This window comes from Tauraco erythrolophus, chromosome 3, assembly GCF_009769465.1.
Source record: "Tauraco erythrolophus isolate bTauEry1 chromosome 3, bTauEry1.pri, whole genome shotgun sequence".
NCBI classification, from domain to species: Eukaryota; Metazoa; Chordata; class Aves; order Musophagiformes; family Musophagidae; genus Tauraco; species Tauraco erythrolophus.
In genome coordinates this window covers 27129571-27155252 of record NC_141467.1, presented here as the reverse complement: position 1 = coordinate 27155252, position 25682 = coordinate 27129571, and the positions used below count along the sequence as shown (strand labels likewise).

The 25682-nt window shown below is 41.5% G+C and overlaps 1 protein-coding gene across 2 annotated transcripts in view; it reads left to right on the top strand.

The window, feature by feature from the left end:
- Positions 1–25323, top strand: part of GRB10 (growth factor receptor bound protein 10) — a 109018-nt gene extending 83695 nt beyond the window's left edge. Inside the window, exons 5-16 of one of the 2 annotated variants that reach the window (XM_086609092.1) lie at positions 2589–2745; positions 8427–8542; positions 11312–11386; positions 13590–13727; positions 14350–14460; positions 15539–15637; positions 18652–18729; positions 19397–19513; positions 20398–20464; positions 21481–21568; positions 24298–24391; positions 25177–25323. In XM_086609092.1, coding sequence (XP_086465218.1) covers positions 2589–2745; positions 8427–8542; positions 11312–11386; positions 13590–13727; positions 14350–14460; positions 15539–15637; positions 18652–18729; positions 19397–19513; positions 20398–20464; positions 21481–21568; positions 24298–24391; positions 25177–25323 — 1287 coding nt within the window. The remainder of the gene's footprint in view (positions 1–2588; positions 2746–8426; positions 8543–11311; positions 11387–13589; positions 13728–14349; positions 14461–15538; positions 15638–18651; positions 18730–19396; positions 19514–20397; positions 20465–21480; positions 21569–24297; positions 24392–25176) is intronic. The other variant, XM_086609093.1, reaches the window with a different exon arrangement.
- Positions 25324–25682: the final 359 nt, after the last annotated feature.

Sequence of the window (25682 nt, the reverse complement as noted above, 5' to 3'; positions counted from 1 at the left end):
CAGCGGGGAAGGAAAAGAGGTTTGTTTGTGCTTTGGGTATTGCAAAAGTGGCGATTCCTGCAGCGTGCGCCTGGTACAGGCTCCCCTGTGGAGGCTGAGGCAGGGAGCGCAGGGCTGTGCTGCTCAGTGACTAATGAATGAATGAATGATGTCATCAGGTTGGTTCCTGAGGCAGGAAATCCAGCCGAAATAGTTTGGTTTCAATACAGAAAGTGGAGTCATGCGCACGGAGTAAGCCGAAAGTCGAAAGGAATTCTTTCACCACCACCTTTTGGCTTGTGTCACTCCTTCCCAATCTACTGAGGAAAAAAAAAAAAAATCAAGTGGGTATTAGTCCCTCCCCGTTCCCCACTAAAACCAAACCAAAACAGCAACTTTCTGCCTTGCTAAATACTGGCTCTCCTGCGTGCTTGCGCGCCCAGAGAGAGAACGCGAGAGCTGCGCTCCCCTCTTCAAACCGGAGTGATTCCCGTGGGGTGTCCGGGGCGTTCGCCCCTCTCCCCCTGCCCCGGGAGCGCTGCGGCGGGGCGGGCCGGTGGTGCCGCTCCGGGCGCGGGGGGTGGAGTGCGCTGCTTTGCTGCGAAATGGGTGCTAATGACAGAAAATAGACTTGCCCGCAGGACAAAAAACGGAGGCTTCCTTCCCCCCGCCCCCCCCCCCCCTACAAATTTCTGTGTGTATGAGGATGCCTGTGACTTGGTTAAGTGTTGGCAGGAGCGCAGCTGTAACATTGTACAGCATGCATACCTTCCCCAGAGCTACAGCAACCGGGATTCCCCCCTCCTCTCTCCCCTGCTCTCCTCTCCCCTGCTCTCCTCTCCTCTCCTCCAGAGCCTACTTCTGAAAGAGCTGGCTCATCCCTGCTGTCAGATGAAGCCGTTTCCTGAACGCGCGGATTTGAGTCACTTGGGCTAGATGAGGCTTTAACTCCTCCCTCACTGGGCTTGAATTCGTAGGGAGCGGGGGGAGGGAGGGAGGAGGCTGCCGGCTGGCGCTGGGCGTGCGGCGCTGCCGCCGCCGCCGCCCCCTCGCCCCCGGCTGGCAGCGCTCAGCCCGGGGGCAGCGCGTCCCGCGCCCGCCGGGGCCCGGAGCGGAGCCGGGGCTGGAGCCGGAGCCGCGGGCGGCCCATCCCGGCGGGGAGCGGCGGGAGGAGAAGTTCAAGTGCTTAAGTTGCAGGCAGATGACATCAGCCGGTGCCGGGCCGGGCTGCGGGCAGGCTCGGCGCCGGCGCCCGGGCAGCACGCGTGCCTCCGCCGCCGGGGCTGCGGCTCCCCCCGCCTTGGAGCTTCGGGACTGCCGGAGGGGTCTCGAACGCCCGTGGGTGGTCATAAAAGCAAATTTCCTTTGTAATTTCTTTTTTTTTGGGGGGGGGTGGGGGGGGCGGGAATAATTTGGAAGTCTGATAGTGTGTGGGAAATGATTACATCAGTCGGAGGGAGGGCTAGGATTGGTCTACACAGTGTGGTTTGATTCACTACCGCAAAGATTGCGTGTAACCCTTTGAGTGGAGCTCTGGCAGAGTTGTTTCCCTCCCCAGAAACAGTCCCCATAGCAGGGGCTACGTGACAGGTACGGTACCGCCGTCCGCTGACACCGCCGGCACCCGGGGCGCCCAGCCGTAGGCTACAAAGGGTCGGCGGAGGCACAGAACAAACTCTCTCTCCAGAGGCAATCTCTGTTTAAAATGCCATCTTGTTCTTCCGACTGCTGCCTTTTACGTGCCGTTGAGGTAAGATTTTCCATATCAAATTACCCTCCAGGTTTTTATTAGATTCGCCTGCCCTTGCTAGGATGCGGAGCGTTTTGAACGTGGAGTTGATTTAAATCTCGGACCTGCACATTCGCCCGGAGAAATAATTTTGCGGCAAGTGTCTCTCGCTTGAGCAGAACAATGCAAAGAGGAAAGCATCTGTATAATTCAGGAGGTGGGGAGAAGGTTCCCGACTTGTTCTCTCATTTCCATTAATATTTAGGATGTGCAGTGTATGCACGTTTGGTTTCGAACTACTTTCAAGCTGGGATCAAAAGAAAACTCAGGGCAGGGAGGGAAATGTGTGGACTGTGCTAGCTCATTGATCCACCGGCGAACTGCAAGTGGGACTTTCCCCAAGCGAAACAACCAAAAGTTAGTGGGGAACAAGAGAGCCATTTTCAATCTTCGGGGTCTTGGCCTGCTCCTCTGTAAATGTTCAGAGGCCTCCGACGGGATCGCAGAGAAAATCGTGTGTGTTTGACTGGATGTAATTTCTCTCGCCCACTGTTGCCAAAGTACTCTCTTGATATTGTTTCACGTTTGCTTACCTTACACAGCTTTATACAGAACCTGCTCTCTCACTTTTTCTGTGTATGTGATCGTATTAACCCTGCTGAATCTTTGTTTAGTGCAGGGAGGTGTTGGGGAGGGGGGGAGGGGAAATAGGGCAAGGGGGCATCGAGAGAAAGTGTTATAAAGTGAATCATCCATGTCATTTGTCCTGGCTGCCGAGGTGCTTGGAACCGTCACGCCAAGAGGATGCTTTTCTACGGTAGCTGTGTGGTTTGCCTATGTTCAGAGCTGTTGATCTGTAAGTGTACCCTTTATGTTGCAGGATGTAAAAGTCTTTAGTGAAGATGGAACAAGCAAAGTGGTCGAGATTCTAGCAGACATGACAGCCAGGGACCTCTGTCAGCTGCTCGTTTACAAAAGTCATTGTGTGGATGATAACAGCTGGACTCTAGTGGAGCATCACCCTCACCTAGGATTAGGTAGGGAATGGTCAAAGGGGTGGCATGGTTACCTGGGAACATAAAATATGTGTAATTCGTATTAATGTGCTTCCAGCCAAACATTTTCTTTCCACTGCTTTTATCTGTACAATTAGTCGAAGTCACGTACGTGCTTTTTCTGTATTACAATTTGATGTGTTAAGCGTTTAAGCCATTTTAAGTCCTTCTTTTATTTCCCATCATCTGTTTTTTTGTTATAAAAAAAAGAAAAATAATTGTCTAATCTTCACGCTAGCGCTCTGCTCTGTTGCTACCTTGCTGTGTCTGAAGCTATTGCGAATAAACAGCTTAGGCAAATTAAGCTTGATCCTTAGAGTACCGGTCCTGTGAAAGAGCTCAGCTCATCACCAGCTGGGAGACCTGGGTGAACAGACTCAGCTTTGCATACCTACAGTAATGCTTATGAAAGCTAGACGTGCTGGGGTGGGGGAGGGGGTCGGCTAAACTTGACTTCAGGCAGGGGAAAAATGGTGGCACCACCCGCAAATCCATGGGCAATTTCTAGACCAGCAGTGGCATCTGCTCCCCAGGCAGCAGCTCCTCCACCTGATTGAAATTAAGGTGTCATGGTTACAGTTTCAAGAAGGCAGCAAGAGGAAGAACTGTGGGGAATTAAATAACACCGTGAATTGGTTTAATTACAGTACCTGAAAGGATCTCATGTTATTCAGTCTTGCTTTTCCTGTTATTTTGTGGCACTGATTAGTTGCAGGGCTCTGCTGTGCAGCTTGCAACTGCATATCGCTCAGCTATCCATAATTCTCCATAGCATACAATAGCGCTTTAGAAAGTGTAGCGTTTGGAGTATTAGTCGATACACTTCACGCGGAATTTTTCTAGAAAATAGAGGAAGACAAACCATGAGCTGTGATCACCGGCACTGGAATTGTGGATGCTGTCTGTAACTAACAGAGGTTTAAAAAGGAAACAATTTGCTGGAGATGCAGTGCCCTAAACCGATACTGTTAAACGCAGATAAATTCACTGCTCTGCAGAATAGCACTCAAAAAAAAAAATCATAGGATATCCTGATTATTTAATGGTTTTATTGGATATCTCTCCTAATACAGAAATATATGAAAAAATTAACATGAAACACTCGTTTGTATATGTCTGTGATATACTTTCTGTTCTGAGGACGTAGGACGAGGTGAAGAATTAGGGTATAAATTACAGAATCTTTATCTCCAGAGCTTAATATGCCACATGCACGCTTCTAACAACCTTTACAAATTTTAAGTTTTATCAATGCTCATTAAACTACCAGGCTCTCTTTTTCTATATTCTCTTTCCCATCATTGCTGATTACCAAGGTATTGTGTAAACAGAAGCCTTCTCCTTTGTAACCAACATCCTTCTCCTGCCAGATTCATTCAATGATGCCACAATTCAGTGTTTGTGACATCACAATAGCTTCCATGGTGACTAATTGTGCTGTCAAACTCTGGTGTGTGACATCTCTGAATGAATCGGGCAGGAGGCTGATTAGGAAATCAAAAGCTTCTGTTTACACACAAATAACTTGGTAATTAACAATGATGGGAAAAGAGCAAGATACTTATCGGGCTGCATTTATATACATGGGGTCCTGCCTGCCTTGGACCTCTGCTTCACACTGAAGCACAAAGCGGGGCCCCGGCTGTCCCAGAGACACGGGGTGTGCAGGTTGGGACTTCGGTGACCACCAGACTTTGTTCGGCAGGGCTCCAGGGTTGTCCTCTTACAGGCCACGCAGTAGATCCGGCTGAAAAGTAATGCAGCCCATAAGGGCGTAGAGCGAACAGACAAAGCGAAAAGTATTTAAAGCGTCAGAAAAAGATGTAATGATACGCATCGCACATACTTGAAAGGATGTGGACAGAAAAACGAATAAAGGAGTTCATTTAATGGAAGACAACAACATCCAATTTCTTGTATTTGAGGAGCAAAGTATACACCATGACATAGTCAATAAACTTCAAATACCGACTTCGGTGCGTCCACCCAGTTTTGGTTGCAGTTTGAATTTTTTGTTATACGGCTGCTTATTTCTAGCTTCTCAGTAGCTTAAATGCTTCTCTGTATTTCAGAGACTGTTAGATGAAGGTAGTAATCTGTCTGCTCTTTAATCAGGAGTCTGATGTTCTGTGTTTTTCCCTCTAGAAGTAAGATTGCTAGTGTAAATATGAAACAATGGCGAATGGATACTTAGCAGTATGGAAAGAAATATGGTTTAAGAGCAGTGAGAATTCTGTGTTTCTAGAAGACATTATTTCTTACTCAAGACATCCTTGCTGCCTTAATGCTCTAGGTGGTACTCTTGAAGCCCACCAAAAGAGATGAGTTTCTTCATTAAGTTCACTATCTTCCCCCCCATCTCCCCCTCCGGTCTTGCCTAATATTACTTTCAAAAGAGCTCAGTTTGCAGAACCAGTTCATCTTTTTACTCTTGGGCAGACCGACGACAAGAGCAAATTTTTCAAGCCAGCTGCATATTTATCATTGTGATGATCTTCTAGGTCCCAGTTTTTAAGGAACCTTCCTCTGACTGCTTACTTTGCACGCATAGTCAAGTGTATTCCAAATAACATGTGTGCTTGCAAATAATTTCAAACAGTTATTGGACTACACAAAGTATTTGTGTTCTCACTGGAGGCAATGGTGCAACAATTTACCATCAGACTTGCTTAGATTTGACACGTGGAAATGGTTCCGGCTGCACTGTACCACTACTATCTAAAACATTTTGTGGTCAAGATTTAAGCAGTCTGTGAAACTTGAATCGGTCCCATTATTTCATTTGCAACTAGAAACACACCTAACCTGATCACAAAATGTGGCATTCTCCCTATGTGCTACTCCAAGCTTAACTATCATTGATATAGGATGGGGATTGAGATACCTGTATTGAACATAAACAGAAATAATAATAATGAAGATAGACTGTCATGATAGTATGTGTCTGGACACTGAAAAAATCCCTACCTACAAACCTCATTTTTCCAGCTCCAGAATTGACTGTACATCTTATTTAATATAGTTGAAGCAGGAAAGAAAAGTAGTAGGGCTCTGAAATATATGTAGGGTTAGAAGAAGAAATTGCTGCATAGTTTTGTACATAGATTTTCTTGTTTACATGTGCATTGAATTTGATTTGCCTTAATCTGAATGAATTAAAAGTGGAACAGTTAGACACAGTGCTTGCTAAAATACGAAAACAGGGTGGGCTATTTCACACTTCGATCCATCTGTCATTTGTAGTGATTCTCAAATTGGGAATTTTGGGCCATGCCTGTGAGTTGTTCACAATGGAATGCAGCTCCTTTTCCCATCTTCTATCACTTCTACAGTTCTGTAGAAGTTTAGATAATGATACAGGGCGGGTTTGTTTTTTGTGTTTGGTTTTTTTTTTAAAGTCTGTCCAGTTCTTCTAGGAAGTGTGCAGAGGAGACTGAGTTGAGCCTATCAGATAAACTAAAAGGAGATGTTTCTGGTCACTTCAGCAGCAATGCCTCTTGAAGACAGACTGACCTGTTGAAAACAGACTGACATATGTGCTTCTGGTTTTGTAGCAGGAAGCTCAAAGCAGAGCTGAGGTTGAGTTGTTGGTGTGTCAAGTGGCAGTTCATCCCATTTGTACCAACCGAGTGTAAATTACCAGGGGCTTCCCAAGTGTATAACTTCTATGAAGTAGTAGCAAACAGACCAGCACTGGCTTCCTTTTTACATGCATGTGCTATGAAATGCTGCACCTTTTTTTCAAGATGGCTGTCACCATCAAAATGAAAACATAAACATTAAATCAGTGGGTGTATCACCACAGACCTTCAAAAGGGTCTTGGTATAGTAAAGAAATACAACTACGTCAGTTGCCTAAAGCATCTAAGAAGCAGTCTCTGGGTATGTTTACACAAAGTAATGATCAAAATACAGAACAAATTGGCAAACGTTCATCTATGATGCATTTCCTCAGGACAGAATGAAGAGGACATGGTTTGTCCCTGCCCTCGGGCATCAGGAAAGCAAAGACCACAACTTTGTGCGATGACAGAAGCAGACAGTAGCAGGACACTTGGTCTTTCAGGGTTCATACTGTGATGAAGATTCATACCAACATAATTAAAAGGTTTTTTTGGAAGAAGCATAATTTAAAAAACAGAAAGGCCCTCCACCCTTACAGGGCCACCATCCTCATCACAGTGTGGAGGAGTTTAACTTAACCGATTGCCTAAAACTATGACAGTAGCAATAGATCAGCAGCAGTACCTGAAACTTCACCTGTGAAGCCCCTAGATAAGGTGAAGGTTTAGGTGATGAATGGCCAGGTGGTGCAAAATGTCCTGCTACCAACAGCAATATTGTCGAAGAACTACCCCTTAAAAGTGATGTTATGGCTAATGCACTATGAAGCAACTCTTTATTTGAGAGCAGCCCAGTATGGAAAATCTTCAATGTTAACCCATTGAAACACAATCTATAGCAAGGCTGGACATTGCAAGTGCACAGTAAATGCTGAAGTCATCAATGAGCTGGTGATGACTGACAATCTAAATGTAGGTGAAAAGACAATGGGGTCGTTCAGAGATAGGTTGAATTTTCAGTCAAAGAATCTACATTAATCTGCTAAATTGAATAATTCAAGTGACATTTAAGAGTTTGCTTTTTGAGATACCAGTGACTGCTTGCTTTCGATCCTGAAAACACCCCAAGAGAACTTGGGTGGCAGCTTGGGAACTTGGGAAGGGACTCTCCAAACTTTTTCGGCCAACAACTCACACGTGTTTTGGATAGAGCTTTGCAAAAGTTATTTTTTGTTTGACCTCATTTATTATTTCCTATTAGGTAAGGGATGGAAGTACTGACTATTAAGGCTTTTGAAAAATACCGAAATATTTTCTCGGAAACTTGTGAAGATTTGCCAAGATAATGAGTTCATTAAGTAGTGCACACTTAGCCCAGTTGCCTTCTTTCGAGTTACTGCTTTCAGTGAATTGGATTTGTTAAGCTATCTGTTCATGCTTTGATGTGCCATTCTTTTGACCAGGGAAGTGGTGGTTACGGGGAGTTACCTTGTAACCAAATCTAGAGCAGAAAATTGCCCTGTCATGTGTACAAAACATTTGTCTCTGTCAGTATTCCTGTAAAGTAGATCCTGTGACCTCTTTCATAATAAACCCCATTGTCTAGCATCTACAATAAAGGCCTGAAGTTCACCTTGAAATGAACTGATTTTATAGAGCGCGATCAAATAGGACACTGTATTTCTGTGATAGTTCAAGACCTAACGGTGGCCTTTCCACAACTTTTTTCCCCTTAAACCTGTTCGCCTTGCCAGTTCCACAGCATACAGCCAGCACCAAAAGAAGAGTTTCGTGTGTTATTTAAGCTACTGCACATGAAAAAATCTTACATTCTTTCCTTTCTCGAAAGTCTGTGCTTATGAAGCCCCAATGTAGGAAATCTTTGAAGAACACCACCATGTAATATTAAAGTTTGTAGTACTTATGCCCTAGTTCCTTTAAATGCCGCAAGGCTGTATGATTTGAAAGCCTTAATATGTTTCGTTAACTTCTTAAAAGGTAACAGAATTACACTGGTTTGTTTTACTCCTGTTCTTTGGAAGTTGGTCTCGCTGCTTCTGCTGGTTGGCTGTCTGTTAACACCATGTTCTTCTTCCACAGAGAGGTGCTTGGAAGATCATGAGCTCATAGTTCAAGTCGAGTCCACAATGGGAAGCGAAAGTAAATTTTTGTTCAGGAAGAATTACGCAAAATATGAATTTTTCAAAAATCCCATGGTGAGTCTCACTACTTAGTTGTTTACGACACAGAGAGAGGGATGGATTTCAGTAACATTGCTGGGTGCTGTTATGTCTTAAACATATATTAAAAAAAGCAACCAACAAACAATTCTTTCCAAAGAAATGTTAATGTTTAAATTCCTTGTACTCTCCTCCCAGCCTAAAAACCTCAAGTGTTTTCAAGTTACCAAATATACTTGTTTCAAAACGGCTATTGTTATGTTGGAGAGTGACCAAGACAGAAATCTTTGTTGGTTTAAGAAAAACAATCACAAGTGTAATTTACTCGTTTTCTTTAAAGTTACTTCATTTGAAGCAAATTGATCGCATAGCATGCAGTATCCAAACCTTTTAATATCTGACAGTAATAGTTTAAAAGAAAACCCAAACAACCCTCTGGGTAACCCCTAAAGCGCTTACTACATACAAGGAATTTCCCATTTATTGTTATATATGTTGAACAGTGTCACACCTATGGCTGTGCTTTACTAGTGCTCTGCCTTCTCTATGTCCTCGTGTATATCCACACTTGAAAAGTATTGCATGTCAAAGCTACACATATTCCTGGATTTGTAAGATCCTTTGAATGTTGTAACTTTAAACTGTTTGCAGCATAACTGCTTATCTGGAGATGATTTTTCACACTTTATCTAAACAATTGAGTTGGAATGGGCTGCTGACGTAAACCGATGTCAGCTGGTGCGACCCATCTAGATAGCTGAAGAAGGCTAATCCAGAGGTGGTTTAGGTGAGAACAGATTTTTGGGTCAGTCAGGCATTTGTCGTGCCAGAAGGAAAAAGATACGTGAGCTCACATGAAAATTCATTGCTCAAGTTGTCGTGGATGATAAATTTATTCCTTTCCTCATAGACGCTAATGCACAGTTGCTGCATCCTCGCACGTGTGCTTGCACGTACATTTGTCATCTGCTAGCACTTGTTTGAGAGGCTGTGCCTTGACTTACTGTGTGAAACATTTCTGTACATGGAGTGTTTGTAATTTTTCGCTTCTGTTGATCTTGCCATCTGATAACCTATGAACATCTGAGTGTTGTACAGAAATTTTGGTATCATAGGAGCTAGCACATTGATTTCATGTGGTATACTTTAATTAATAACAGAGCATGGGAGTAAAACCCAGAATGCTTGGCATTCAGTTCCAGGCTCCTGCAATCAGAGAATAAATCATTCTTTTGGTGTAAGAATGCGAAGGCTCCCTATCCGTTGCATTAGCTGTTGCCATATGGCACTGTTTCTCCTCAAGAGAGGCTGGTAAATGCTAGCTTTCGTAATTCATTGTGCAACTTACCTGGCAAAAGGGTGATTTCTCTTCAGCCCTTCTTTTTAAGCCCTAAAGACTGAAATTTATGTTGCCTGAAGAGTGACGAATGTTCTAAACTGGAAACATTTTTGTTGTGATTCATCTTGTTATAATCAGTCATTGCTTTATTTCAGGCCTTTGTGCATGTCTTCATGCTTCAAATAATGTTTAAAAACTTCAAGAATGACTTAATGTAATTGCTGTGTGTAGTAAATTCACTGTACTGAATTATATAGGCATTTTAAAACATGACAATTGGAAAGGGGAACTGGAGGAATAAATCTGAAGTCAAGTGATAGATGTAGCAGTCAGAAAACTGTCTGACCTTTGGCATGCACAGATTCGGTATGAACGAGATATTGTACCGTATGCCTGAAATTGAAAAGCTCTGTAGAAGCACTTGTTTGTGTGTTAAACAATATTTGCTTCTGTGTTTGTGGGATGAGGGGAAGGAGATAGATGTCTGCTTTGAGATCATTCCAGTCTAGCATGCGAAGCAGGGCATGCGACACAGAGCCTAATTATTGCACATGCGTCCTCATTCAGTTTGTATTATTTAATTTCAAGGAATGTATGCTGACTTACCCTTACAAGAAAACATTCTGTTATGTTGCCCTGACATACGAACATTTAGGGGTAGATTTTGCAAAGGATTTTTCTCTTGACTGATTGAAGAGTTTCAAGCCCTGAGCATAACCTGGCTGTTGAACAACCAAATGAAAGCATCAACAGTCACACGCGAGCTCTTTCTCATAATTAAGGTCTGCGAATGGCACTTCATTTGGAGCCTTCTGAGGGACTGAGCAGGCTTTAGAGTCAAGCAGATACAGCACTGAAGAACTGTATTTTGGATAGAAAGAGAGTGCTATCGAAGTTGTACATACTGGACATCCTTCAGTATCCCCGCTTGAAACTTCTTTTAATGCATTTGCATGCAGCTTATCCCTGTGAGGGTAGAAAAAAATAATCATTCTTCCTGCTCTGCATCTTCCACATGGCGAGGGGAGTTACAGGGAGTTTGTTTGCTGAACACAGCCTTTCTAGATGGAGGAGGAAGCCCAGAAATTTGGTGGCAGAATATGCAATAAGCAAGGAGTTCAATAAGTGTACCGTTCATCCTGTCCTTTCCTGGAAAGTAAAGGCTGTTAGAGATCCCCAAAAGGCCCTCAGTAGGAGGGGAAGCGATGGGAAAATGCACTTCTGAAATGCTGCATATCAGATATTTTAAAAATCCACATTCTGTCTGCATGGGAGTTTGGTGAGCAGAAGGAAGGGAAAAACTGCACTTGAAAGCACTAGTATTACTTCCTGTGTCAGAGGATCTCCAAATTTATTTAAGAGTGACAGTTTCAAAAAATTAATGACTAGAAGAAAATTCCACTTGTTCTACGTCAAAGTGTTCAAATATAATGTGACTTCCAATTGTCTTCTCTTTTTGTGTCTAGAATTTCTTTCCAGAACAAATGGTTGCCTGGTGCCAGCAAACAAATGGCAGTATCCCACAGTCACAACTTTTGCAGGTACTGTAAGTTATCCGGATGGACAGAGAAAGTTTTGGAGCTGGAGGGGAGAGGTTGAGAGGAAGGAAGGGAAAACTCAAAGGTCTGGAAATAGCTGGTTGGAGAAAGACTGTTGTAGTGAGTTAGCATATGGTACTAATGCTGAAAATGACAGAGATCTTACCCAGTGGCATTGAGGTGCAACTTATGAACACAAAATATGCATAGCTATGTTTGTACGTATTTGTTCCATTAATATTCAACTTTGTGGGTACCTGTTTTGGCCACCTAGTATTGTTCCTAAACCAGTCCCAGCCGATATGTTTCTGTAAAAACAAATACGTCTTATAAAAAGCAAAACAGAAGTACTCTTCTATGCTCCACATCATAGCAAACGTTTTCTGGAATTAAAAGTGAAAGTCACGTGCATTGAGATTGCAGTTGGGAACCAAAACTGGCATGAACAGGCATTGCCACAGACTGGTAGGAACAGAGGCCCTCACACTTTGAACCCTTTTTCCTGCAGTGTAACTGTAGAATTAAGTTTGCTTGTTAACACAAGCAGCAGGACTCCCTAAAAGAGGAGTTTTATATATTCTTGAAGATGGAAAAGTTTCAGACCTAGGGTAACTCAAGCAGGGAAAAGAAAACCTTACAGCCTTGTGAGATACAAGAGTTTGCTTCTGGGAAGGCTCAGTTAGTTGCAGTCCTGAAGAAGCATAAGTCATGGGCATTAAAAGCAGGAGAGCGTGGGGGAAGGAGGATGGGTACATTCTCTTGGATTCGTTGTTTAACCATAAAAAACAATCTCCCTTAAAGCATTTATATTAAAATTTCCTTTTAAAAAACACACAACCATTTTTCATAATTTCAGTGATGGTTGTAATTTGTTGAAGGTAAACTTCCTGCAATCTAGTTGTCATTAAGCATGTTGCATCTGAGGCCACCTCAAACATTGAGCAAGTGTGCTGTTTTTAATTGCACATGAAATAGGGAAGAATATTAAATATCATCTCATTTTATCATATGCTACATTAAGAGCTAGTATTTTTAGTCTTAACAATAGCTTTAAAACCGTTGGGATCTGTTTTCCCTAGTGTCAGCCTGGCTTAGATATGCAAAAAAGCTTGCATCCTAGTTTACTTTTGGTTTATCTAGCTGGATAAAGAGAATATATTCTCCTTTTGGTCTTTCCCTTTCACATAATTGAGAAGTGGATTGATAGTACAAATAGTTGGAAAATTTAGTTCTTTCTCATTCTGTTAGATGAGATGGGGAAGAGGACTGGAAAAAAAATTAGGTTTTAATGCAACTAAGAATTCTGACACAGGGCACTGATTTTTGGTTTTGTTTCCTGAGAGCATTGTCCACCAAAAACCACCAAAACACAACTTTCAGGAATTGCAGAGGCATCTAGGCCAACCAGGTTTATGCATTTTTCTTCCTACTATTGAATTTATTTGTTTGGCTTTTAACTTACTGAGCAAGCCCTCTGTCATTCAAAAATCTGGCCCATTGTAATGAGGGAACAGTCCATCAATTCCCCAACCATAGTTAATACTTCCTTCCTTTGATGTATCGCAAATCAAATGATTCCATGTGTGCTCCCTCTAATTGTGTCAAGAACTTAAATACTACTGAATCTTGATGTCTGGTATGTTGCTGACACTTACTTGACTGCTCTGCATATCACTTTAAGTATTCTGTTCGCTGTCCTACCTCTTGTCTTGGGACAGGTGCATGGGCTATATAAGACTTTAATATGGGAAATCCTGAAATAGCCTGTTCCCATTCTAGAACTTCGGGATAAAGTTGCAGATTTTGGCCAATGTTTCCAAGTTAGACTAGTTGCCAGAATTGTTGTGACAAGGTATTATTTTTAAGAATTAGTAAGCATATTTTAAGTCCCTTCAGGCCACGTGCAAGAAGAATGGGGATACAGAGAAATGGTTAGCCTTTTGGAGATTGAAGAATTGACACAGAGAACAGGAAGTGTCAGTGGCAGGAGGAGTTAGCTAGGTAGACATAACGGGAGGAGCAGGAATATCCATCCGTTGTGGGCGTAAACCAGTTTAAACACGTAGGTCAGTTTAAGCATAATGTGAAACCACACCCCAAGTCAGCAAAGTGATTTGCCGTTTGCTTCTCTGTTCTGCAAATACAATGACAATTTTATGATCCATCCATAGGACACAATCCTCATTTACATTTTCCTCTCCAACAGAACTTCTTAAACTCCAGTAGCTGCCCTGAAATTCAAGGTTTCTTGCATGTGAAAGAGCTGGGGAGGAAGTCATGGAAGAAACTGTACGTGTGTTTGAGAAGATCGGGACTTTATTGTTCTACAAAAGGAACTTCAAAGGTAAGGTTAAAAAAGAAGTCGTACAGCACTAGCATGTGAAAGCATTTTCTGCTTTTACAGTGGATATTTTTTGCTGGTTTTTAAATATCTGAACACAGTGTTCCCTTTTTTTACTGCACAGAAGAGGATAAGCAAGCCATGATCAAATGACAATAAAGCCCTGGGCTCTCAATGCATGAAAACAGCTATATAGCATTATTGTATAATAAAACCAAACTAGCCAGGCAACATAATTGTGGCTACTGAAGTCGTGCTAAGAAGGTTAGCAAGAGAAATTATGCTCTTTAAGCATGTGGTTCATTATTTAGTTTAAGTGATACCTTAAACAGTATTTTATGTCATCTAACTTTCAGATTTTCCAGGAGCAATGTAATAGGCTATGCCATTTTTAATGTGCTGTGTTTGAATAAGTATTTTGTCAGCTTCTTGTATAAAGCACCTCCTGCCAGTAGGCTGGTACTTAAAAGGTGACGCACTGTGTCCACGTCAGGCTGCCTGAGAGAGAAGCGCAGTGTTGGTATGCTGGCATCTGTCAGAGCCTGGTCTGGAGAGACTGAAAAGCTTGCAGCAAGGTCTTCCAAAGTCTTACACTCACCCATGATAAAACACGTTCTTTCCCCAGGAGCCAAGACATTTGCAATTGTTGGCTGACCTAGAAGACAGCAATATCTTCTCGTTGATAGCAGGCAAGAAGTTGTACAACGCACCTGCAGAGTACGGATTTTGTATAAAGGTAATTCTTCTCATTAAGTTCTTCCAAGGTTCAAGACGGTGTTGGTAGCTCAGAGTCTCCCCAGCCCCCAGCTAAATGGGATTTGTATGTAAAACTCTGGAAGCATATCTGTCATAAGGACTTGATCTTTAACGTCTTTCATTTGGCAGGCATGTCCTGTGAATCTTGCCGTCGTTCTATGTGACACTTTTAACACTTTATCTGGTGCTCCTTTGGCTTGGGAAATTTCTGTGCAAGATTGGCTCAGTGCTGAAGCGTGGTGTGCCTGTGAGGTGGCCTTGGTTCACCTCACACATGCAATTTTTTTTCCAAGTACTCTAATCGAGTAGGAAAGTTTCTCTGGACAGCGAGCACCAAAACTTATCGCAACAAAGGATCAAGCTCCCATCAGGTGTAATTGTACCATTATTGTGGGCTAGAGGTTTGCATTTATTTAAAGAGGAAGATTGTCTTGGAAAATGGAAATAAGAATAAGCAGTTGCCTTTGAGCGTTTTAAAAGCTGTTGTGCTGATACATAGGTTTGGAAAGTATTTCAAAGCTCCATGTAATTTTCTGAGAAGAAAATAAGACTGGGAGCTAGTTTTATTGACAGCAGTGAAGTAGTCTCCTGCCTAGCAGCCGTTCCAGAGCTAGACAGCATGGATTTGCCTCAGAGAGTAGAGGCCAGCTGCAGGACAGATCCTGAACTGATGGAAGCAGACTTTCAGTAACCTTCAGTTACAGAAACTTTGGTTCTTCATCTCGAAATGGGGGCTCATAAAACTTCTCACAGTTCTGAAAAAAAAACCCAGATGCCTTGGTTCTGGTTCTAGCATGGCCTGAGTACCTTGTCCCTACAAACGATCAGAACTGCAGGTTATTTCAAAGCAGGCACTGACGTTTATGTTACTGCATCCAGCTGAGAAAGTGATTTTTTTCAAAGCATGCTCAGCCTCTCCTGAGCTTTAATTCAGGGTGGCGTGAGCTTTTTCTGGCCAGTTCTTAGACTAATACTGTACCTGCCTTTACTCTGCAGTAAACTTAGAGTGGTGTTGATTTTCTACTGAATGTAGCTGACTTCTCTCTGATACTTCATAGCCCAACAGAGTGAGAAACGAAACTAAGGAACTGAGGTTGTTGTGTGCTGAAGATGAGCAAAGCAGGACGTGCTGGATGACTGCCTTTCGACTCCTTAAGGTACCTAATCTCTTCTATGTGAATAGAGCTACACCTATAGTTAAGTCGCATTGTTATTTTTTCTTGAAGAGAAAATACCTATATGTTCTTAAACATCATCTGCCTCCAAAACAATACAGCTAAGAGCAAAATGCCAGGCAGACTTGTCCCTCCTAAGCTTTTAAGCACAGGACTGAGCTCAATTTCCTCTACATATGAATCGAGTATAATTTTAGTTTTGGAGCCAAATTTATGATATGTGAATGAATTAAAAAAACTGCTTAACAAGTTATTTGCAAGTTATATTAAAGCTAAAGAAAATGTTTTGATAATGGTAAGTGGTTACGTTAACCTGGAACCTCTAGATAGGTTGCTGTCTAGAGCCTTTGCGATTTTTTTGTTTTCTGAAGGTTCTGTTAAAAAATAACAAAAACAAGCGACCCTATCTCTAGGTGAAAGTTACTCATATCTGAGAGCAAACAATGAGATTTCTTGATAATATGGTAGGAGGCTTCGCAGGTTTTTTTGAAACAAAGTCAGCATGGAAGGATCTGGGGAGAAAGTTAACGACTTTGTGCTCTTTGAAGCAGAGAGCTTCCCTGTGTTCTTAGGGAAATGTGCAGAAGGTCTGATTTGGTTTGATTTTAAATCTTTCCCTGAAGATGCTGCCTTGAAAACTACTATGTTCTTCTCTGTACCTTACTACGTCCTCCTTCATATTAAAGGGAATACACACACGTCAAAAAATATAGTAAATCTGTATAGATAATGTGTTACCCATGAAAATCCCACCTCTTTTCCACACAATTACCTACTCTGTAATATTCTGTGTCAAAGTGTAACATACAAAATGCGATAGAAAATAGAGACACGCACAAAGTGGTACTGTGGGACCTGACACTATATACATTTCCACCAAAATAGGATGGAGAACCTTCAACTCAGTCAACTTTGGCTCTCTGTAGCAAACAGATAGTTCCAGATTTGGAAATGAAGGCATGGCTGTTCCCTCTGGCCACTGAGGTCAGCGCGCCAGCATCCTGCTGGTGGCTGCCTGTGTGCCAGGCTGGGCCCAAAATGGGATGTGTCACCCAGGGGCACTGCGAGCACTTGGTCTCTCTTTCCTGAACGAACAGAATTGCTGTTCCTGCCTAAGTAGCAGCCCTCATCAGCAAAGCCTTCACACCGTTCTCTGCCAAAATACCCTTTTCCTCATCAGCCTTTCACACCCCCCTGCTGAAGGAGATGCATTCCTGCAGCATGCGTCGTTCAAGGAGCTGAAAGGGTGTGGGTGCATCAGAAAGAGGATGAGGTTTTATCGCTTCCTGGTCCATGTGTGCCAGAGATTCCCATCACTGCATGAGCATTGTTTACTCCTACCCTCCCTTTCAAAAAAGTTTAGCTCATTTGTTTATCCTCAAGACATGACAAATGTTTGCTACAATTACCTGTTCCTCTCCCTGTGCAAACCCTCTGTCAATGCAAAACCCTGTAAGCTTCGGGAAAGCGAATCAGACTGCCAGGCCTGCAGCTATGAAAGCACAATGCCTGTTCTCCGTCTGCATTAAGTGGTCACCTTCCAAACCAGAGCACATCTCTTTGAATGCTCTTCGGATATTATCTCATTTGTTAATTGTAAGGGATTCCATGTTGCAGCACAGAAATTCCTATTTTAAATTGTTACAAAAGCAGGTGCGCTAGCCATAGTATGGGCCAGGATGCAAGAAGCAATCCCAGTTACAAGATGCATATTTTGTTTCTGTGGAGCCGATACCTCTGTTGGCTATCATAATCCGCTCTCCAGTTACCTAACTTGGCTTAACTCATGTTTAATACACACTGACAAATATGGTAAGAGTTTTAGTCCCCAGGCAATTCCAAGTGCTCCTTATCAGCTGTTCTTTACTTTCTCCATTTACACAGAATTTTTTGTTTGTGTGGAAAGTGCTCACACAGAGGATCAGATAATTGTAGTGAAATCTGCCTTGAAGATACCACTTGTTCTGAAGACATTAGTTACACTGGTCGAGGCGCTGATGTTCCTGAATGACAAGGAAAAGCCCTCACAGTGTACAGAATTGGCTGTTCTTACAAACACGTAGGCATGCATCTTGCTGTGACCGTTCAGAGGAACCTTTGCAGTGCGACCTGTGGCAGCAACAGTGCTGTATGGCAGCATACTGGCATACGACATTGACCCTTAGGCAGTTAGCACTAGGAGGGGAAAAAGAGTTTGTTTTTAAGGAGCACTGAAAGGTGTATAGTCAGGGAAAAATAAGGCTGTGCCCCAAGGCTATGGCCATGACCCTCCTTTTTATTTACCTACTGATTTAGCTTTCCATAGTCAGATATCACCCTGTTTACAAAATGATATATACCATTTCAGTTAGAGCATTCAGTAAGCAGTTTTGCTATACTGCAGCACTGTGCCTCTAGGGAAGGCACTGATAAGGTATTTTCCTACCATCCTAGCTACTTGTGTTGCTAAAATTTATCGTGTTCAATGAGGAGCATGACTGGAATTCAATCACTTTTTTATAAGGATGAGAAAAGTACCAAAAGTGTTACTTCCTGCTTAAATTTATTAAAAGAGCTAGTCAATTAGAAAGGTTCTTATTTCTTACCATTATGAAAACCGAGTTTGAACATCTGACTCAGATTTTTTTTTTTTAAGTTCACATTACTAGAGGGTAAAAAGACAGGGAGTTAATATGTGTATTCTGACCTCAAGTGAAAGCTTGTATTCTACAAGGAAAACATGATGATAGCTGAGAGTGGCAGAAATTACCTGTATATTTCACTCAGGCTTGTAAAAGTGCTGTCCTTTAAATAAAACTTGTCGTGCATATTTACTGCTCATTTACCACCTGCCAGTCACTATTACTCAATGCAAATTGCTTTGGGACAGCTTCTGATCATGAAAATAATAAACTGATGGCCTCTTGCTCCAGCGTAAGTGGTATTATGAAATCACTACGTTTTTTTTTTCTAAGGTATACACTTGAATAATAATGTCGTTGCATTTCTGTTGGCAGTATGGAATGCTACTGTATCAGAATTACCGAATTCCCCAGCAGAGAAAAGCCATGCTTCCACACTTTTCCACTCCAGTAGTAAGTAATGAACTTTACCTCATTAATGTGCGATGTTGGAGAAGATACATTTGCTTTTGCATTTTAAAAGTGGAAAATTTTACGCTAAGAAATGTAAATTCAGCATTGTGTAGCGAATCAGTGTAAAGTTCACGTTTCGCATGAGTACAGTTGATGTGGTTGGCTCTCCATTATCTTAGGCTTACATGATCCACATGATTGAAAAATCTTGGATACGTCAGGCACTTTGAGATGTACAGTACAGAGACATCTGGCTGTCTCTGCAGAAGCCAGCTTAGGTCTGGCAAAACTTAACACGTAAATTTCCTAAAATATGTTGGGCCAAGAGCTGACTGTTAGCTATCTAAAAGCGAAAATCCTATATTTGGATCCCAACTGGCCTTGAAAATGACTGGAGTAGAGTAGTAGGGCAAGTGGGCAACTTGAGCAATACAGATTTTATTCTCAGCCTTTGAATCCACTCCCTCCCCTACGGCCTAAAAAGAAAAGCCATCTATTTTTGTGTCTGCAAATCTTTTGGAAGGGGGGAAAAAAAATGAGATGTATTTTCTGTGCTGTCAAAGGATGACTTTGGACAGCCTTCTGAAACCAAAACATTCTGAAATGAAACTCTCAAGCTGGTTTTTTCTTTCCCTGTTTTTTGAAACAAGTGAAAATTCCTTTTCAGAGAAGTGTATCTGAAAACTCACTAGTAGCAATGGATTTTTCGGGGCAAATAGGAAGAGTTATTGAAAATCCTGCTGAAGCACAGAGTGCTGCCTTGGAAGAAGGACATGCTTGGAGGGTAGCTATCTTCTCTTCTTTTCTATTCTTGTGATTAGCAAGTGTCTGTTGAGAGCCAAAACACAAGAGTGTGCTATGATGTTAGTGCAGTGCTGGTCACAGTATAGCTTAGCTCCGACCTGAAGCAATCACACTGCAAGCATGCAGATCTGAAAGTCAATATCCATCTTTAGCAAAACTGTCACATTCACAACAACCTTCTACCACTGCTTCTCTGTCCCCCTAGTGTCCAGAGGAAAGTTGAGGGGGAAAGCAGACCCACCAGAACTTTACTGCCAGTTTGCAAAACCAGTCTCTGAGGAGGAATATGTCAAATTATATGCTTCCCCACATGGAAGAGGCTGGGGCTCTGACTAATGGCTTGCTCCCAGTAAGTTTAATTGCAGAATATACAAGAGGCAGGACCTCTTGCAATGAAAACTGATGTAACTTGTTTATAGTGTCTTGTGGACAGACAGCTGCAGTACAAGTTTTCCCACATGCTCGTCTCTTAGGGAGTAGGAGTCATTACTGAAGCACTAGTTGGTGCTTCATGTACGGGAGGGAAATACTGCTTGATTTACGGAGTGCCTGGTGTTTTGCCTGAGCAGAAACATATCAGACTTTTCTTTTCTCTGTCATTTTTTTCTTTATTTTTCTTTTTTTTCCTTTTCTTTTTTAGATACTGAGCTTTCATCATTAACATCTGGCTTGTGTTTTAAGCCAACTGAAATGAGCTGCTGCTTGTAGATTAGCCCCCTTCAAAGTTGCCTTTCTTTTTCTCATCCTTGCATTAAACTTGCCCAGCCCCCAGTTTCCTGTAAATTAAATCTGTACTGCATGTGCACTAATTCTCTTCTGTTGAGGCTTTAGTGTGGATTTAACGGTAATTCATTTTCTCTGTAGAAACGTAGCACAAGAATGAACATCTTGGGTAGCCAAAGTCCACTCCATCCTTCCACACTGAGTACAGGTAAATTCTGCTGGTTTGTAAGCATAGTATCAGAGCCTTCTGTGGGTAAATAAAAGTTGTATTTCCTATAGAGACAGAGTGCAGTCATGTAGTGATTAATGCCTTGATGTCAAATACAATGTTTATGTTTATCAGTAGCTTCTGTGTCATTAACATACCCATACAGACGTAGTAGAAGGCATTTGTTTTCCTTTGAAGGTGTGCTCAAGCTTTTCTTCAATATTAATTTTTTGATAGTCAGATTTTATAAAAATAGAGACTCCATAAATGTTTCCATTTAAAACAGTCCAGAATTCATATCTTCATTTTAGACAAGGAAAGTCAGTGAGTGATCTGTTACAGAGTAAGAATGAGAGTCTTCAAAATAGCATTCATTCCATAATAACTGAATAATGTAAAATATGGACGCCTGTAATGTGAGTCCTGAACATCTCTTTGAAATTGTGAGTTTATGAAAATAGTAGAAAATTGTGTATTAATATCCTGGACTTCTTAGAGGAAACACAGCTATTCTCTGTTTCTGTTCTGTGTTTCTGTTCTGTTGAACAGAATTTGAAAATACCATTTGAAAAACAATACAATAAACATAAAAATATTTTGGCGTAGCTCTGCCCTTGAAAGCACAAGCTAAAGTGCTTTTCGTTATTCAAGAGTTAAAGGGACTTGGTTGTAACTCGTTATACACAGTATTCTAAGAATTGTTTAGTCCCAACATTTTCAAGAAGCTATGAAAAGGCAATATCCTAAGAGATTTCTCTCATTAACCTATTCTGCAAATCAGAAAATACACAGAGATAATGCCTGTCTACTTGATATATTAAATAGATGCAACAGCTGGTGCATTATTTTCATACTGATTCATTTTTAATATAGATTGATGAAAGATAATTTTATATTCTGTAAGAAAACTATACCCACTTTTAAAATGTTTGAATAATCAGTGTGTGGAAAAAAATGTTGCAAACGTTACTGTTTTTAACCATCCTCTCTTTCTTTCTTTTCCCTCTTGCCTCCAGTTATTCATAGGACACAGCACTGGTTTCACGGCAGAATCTCTAGAGAAGAATCTCACAGGATTATTAAGCAACAAGGGCTTGTAGATGGGTAGGTATTCCTGTTGCTTACTACTTATGATCTGATGGTAAGCGAGACATAGAGACATAAGAGCTCTAAGACATAGAGCTCGACTTCTGCTGTAAAAGTTTACAGGTTTCTGAGTTCTTCTGAGTAACCTGATCCTTGAGTAGTCTCAATTATAACCTGCCTGGATTTCAAAAAATCAGAGTACATGTTCGTGGGAGTGGGTTCTAACTTCTAATTTGAAAAATAAAATATTAAGAATACACTCGAGAATCTTCTTTTTTTCCAACAGAGGCAATTCAGTTTTAGAGAATATTAGAATTTGAAAATAATTAATTCCTGTAACCTGCACTGAGGACGTATTTTCAGGCAAAGCCATACCTAGCCAATTACCCACAAATTTATAATCAGCTGTTTGTGCTCTTTTGCATGAATTAGAGCAGTTAATGATGATTTCTCACTAATTTTGTGTTCTAGAGCAAAGAAATGAAAGTACCTGTTCCAATGCTCTCTAAGATGTCTGTAGTTGAGATTTAAGTATCTTCCTGAGCTTCTCTGCTTCCCTTATTTATATGTAGTTGTGGTTATTGAGGGGAAGTTGCTTAAACTGCATTCAGCAGTTCTTTATTTGTAGGATGGGAAGAGCAGGGTTGCCTTCAGTTCACTAATCTCACTACTGTCAGGGTTAAGGTAGAAACTTCCATTTTGGCTTCTCAGGACACAGTCAAGTTCAAACCCTTCTTCAGCGTTTTCTGATTCAGAAGCATCACTAATGTTTGCAAAGAATGGAATACATTAGAGAAATAGAAATTGCTAGTGCACATACATATTAATCAAGCAGTGTTTCTTTATTGTTTGGGTTTTTTTGCTAAGCTAAGGCTATTGGGTTTTAGCTCAGCAGGTCAAACAGACAAGAGAGGCTGAGAAAGCAAAGGAGCACTGCTGACTTGTTGGGCTTCTGGTTCTCTCACACTATGGATCTTCTTTACAGTCTTGGACTCATTGTGAATTGTTGCCTTAGGAATCTAGTGTCCCATCCTTCTTGGGGTTTTCATAAATGTGTTAATGCCTTTGAGGCGGTGTTAAACTTGTGCTGAGCCGACTTACTCACTGTAGAAGGTGAAAATTGGTTAGTTTGGCTGTAGCAAGGTCAGTCAGCAGTGGCAAAAGAACCACGTTACCTACGTGCTCTGAGATCTAAGGATCACGGTTTTCAGGACAGAAAAGTCTTGCCTGTGTTTTCCTGCTCTGTGTGTTCTTGAACAAAAGGAGGTAGAAAGTTAACAGTCTTCTGATGTCTCATATAAGATGTTCAGTAATGTATATATGCAACTGATACTGCTGTCATTTGTTTCTGGAAGCTGTTGTTGAGGATGCATCTGTCTCTATAGTCATTGTTTGGGTGGACAGCCTGTTGATTGCCAGAGGCTGAGTAAACACTTGCAGGATCAGTTGTGCGGAGCTTTGCTTTGTGCCACCAGCTTATGATACCATGTATTATCTGAAATGGGTAGATGAAAGATAATTCAGAGATAACCTGCATGAACTGCAGTAACCACAGGGCAGGTAAGATCTTTCTCCCTGAGATGGATCCTAATGTGTAAAGTCTTTGGTCCCTTTTCCACACATCTGGTCTTTCTAGGCCTAAAAAGAAAGGTTCAAATACCATGCATGGTTTCTGGTGGTGCCAAGACATGCCTGTCTCTGAGTACTGGACTGACCTTGGTTATGATGGTGCGTTTTTGTGGCATTGACATTTCTCAATTAGTTCTGAGTAGCAGGAGTAAATTCTTTTGGGTTCATAGGACTACAAGCAGTTCTTGCAACTCAGCCTTGGAAAAGTGTGTTCCTGGCTTAGTGGTCAGCAGTTAAGAGGGCTCGAGTCCTGCCCCGCTACTGTGCTTGGCCATCGCACAAATCCACTAGTGGTCAGTGCTGAGCGCCTTGTGCCGAAAGTATATTCTTGTTTCCTGTGGCATGGAGAGGTTCTCCTTCCTTAGTTCATAAATGTAAAAATGACAGGAAACATTTTTGGACTGGATTTTTTTTTTCTCCTCTTCTAAATAGGTATTTAACCATTTGAGTTTGGACTTTGAGTTTTGTGGGTCAACTTGAGAGTGACAGTTACATAGTATATGATGTTGCTAGCTATACTCCTAAAGTACATTCTTTTCCAGTGATGCTGAGCGAAAAATACTGTACCTGTTTTAGAGGAAAAATCAGTGTCTTTTCTCAATCTTGATAATGTGGATGCTACTTAACTAGTAAGTCCTTTTAAGGAAAGTATTGAGCTGTTTCTGTGCAATTGCAGCCATTTAACTGAAATGTAATTTTGCTAGCACTGGATTTCTGTAAACTGATGCAAGATACTGGAGAGTGGGAACAGATTCTCATGTCTTACATTTCCATCTACAGAAATCCCATTTGCTTTGGAGTTAAATGAGAACTTTTTCTTCGTGACAGTACATATCAGTAATGGAAAGCTCAGTTAGAGAGGCCCTTAAACAAAGCTTCATACCTACATTCATAGAGGAAGCACTACTGTCATGTGTCTTTTCACTTGTTGTTTCTTCATCTATTGGTGTTGCATAGCCATGGTATAAAAACTGAAAGCAAATTGCCAGCTACGGAATTGCCTGTTAATGCAAGTAAAGAAGAATTAGGCAATAGCACAAAATGACTTAGTGGTTCTGATTATTTATGAAGAAATGGATTGTGGTATTCAGCGTGTACTTAAAAATGTTCTCTCCTAGACTATTTCTTCTCCGGGACAGCCAAAGCAATCCAAAGGCATTTGTACTTACGCTGTGCCATCATCAAAAAATAAAGCATTTTCAAATCTTGCCGGTAAGTAGATTATTTTTGATACTGATCACAAAAAAAAAGTTGGTTTAAATCATAAAGCTTTGCCAACATCTGAAGAGACCTCTTATTAATTACTGATGTAATGAACAGGGATGTTTTCACTGGCAAGTATATTAGCAAGTATTCTTTAGAACTGTCAAATGTCTGATTAAAATTCTTTGTCAACATTGCCTGGAAAACTGGTGTAAGTCACTTAGGTGTAGAAGTAATGCACAGAACTGGTTCTCTGTGACTGACAGCAACAGCAGCAGCAGTTGTCTCCCTGTCACTTAGACAAACGTAGAATAACTTCGGGAAACCTTAACAAGTTTTATTCTGGAGGTTATCCAATAACGTTGAGCTTAAAATAACATTGCACTGAGATGTCGAGAACCTATTCGCTTTTCATCTTGATCAAAAAGAGCATCAGAAGTTTAAGATCGTGCAGACCTCTTTATTGGTCCAGACCCTCTTCCCTTCTTCACCTGCCAATTTTACGAACAGCTAACAAATGTTTTTGAAGTATTTTTGGTTTATGTAATGAAGGCCAGCGCTGTCTCTACAATTTCCAATTACTCTGCCCACAAACTTTCTCTTTCATAACCAAAACATTTCAAGTTGAGTTAACGTATGTTCTTTTCTAGTGCTGTGCATGGTTTCATGACGATCTCTGCGCGCTACGGTGCCCATCATTTATCTTACGTCACACGTTTGTACTCTTTATGTTTTGCCACGCTTGCATCTCTTCATGTGCAGTCTAACTTGAATAGGATGTTTTGTTTCCCCAGTGTGAAGATGATGGACAGATATTTTTCAGCCTGGATGATGGGAACACCAAATTCAGTGATCTAATCCAGCTTGTTGAATTCTATCAACTAAACAAAGGAGTCTTGCCCTGCAAACTCAAACACCACTGCATCCGAGTGGCCTTATGACCTCAAATCTGACTCTCACTGAAGACTGGATTTGCTAGAAGAGTAATTGTAAGAGAACGTTGACACTGGGGAATTGGCAGATTTGTAAGTTGGTAAAAAATAAATAAAAATATTATGCACCTTGGGACTCGGAAAGGGATGGATTCAACAGGTGCCAACAGACCAAGATGGCTGGTTTGTCTAACACCTAAGAGTGATTGCTGCTGAGTGTCCCAGCATCCCAAAAATGGGGGGAGGGTATGTAAAACCATGAGTAAATTTGAAACAAAACTGGAAACTATCTTGGCTGGGCCACTTAACAGGAACAAGTGTGAAGAGAAATCTTTGAAAAGAACTCTTGCCCTGGAATAATCTTGACA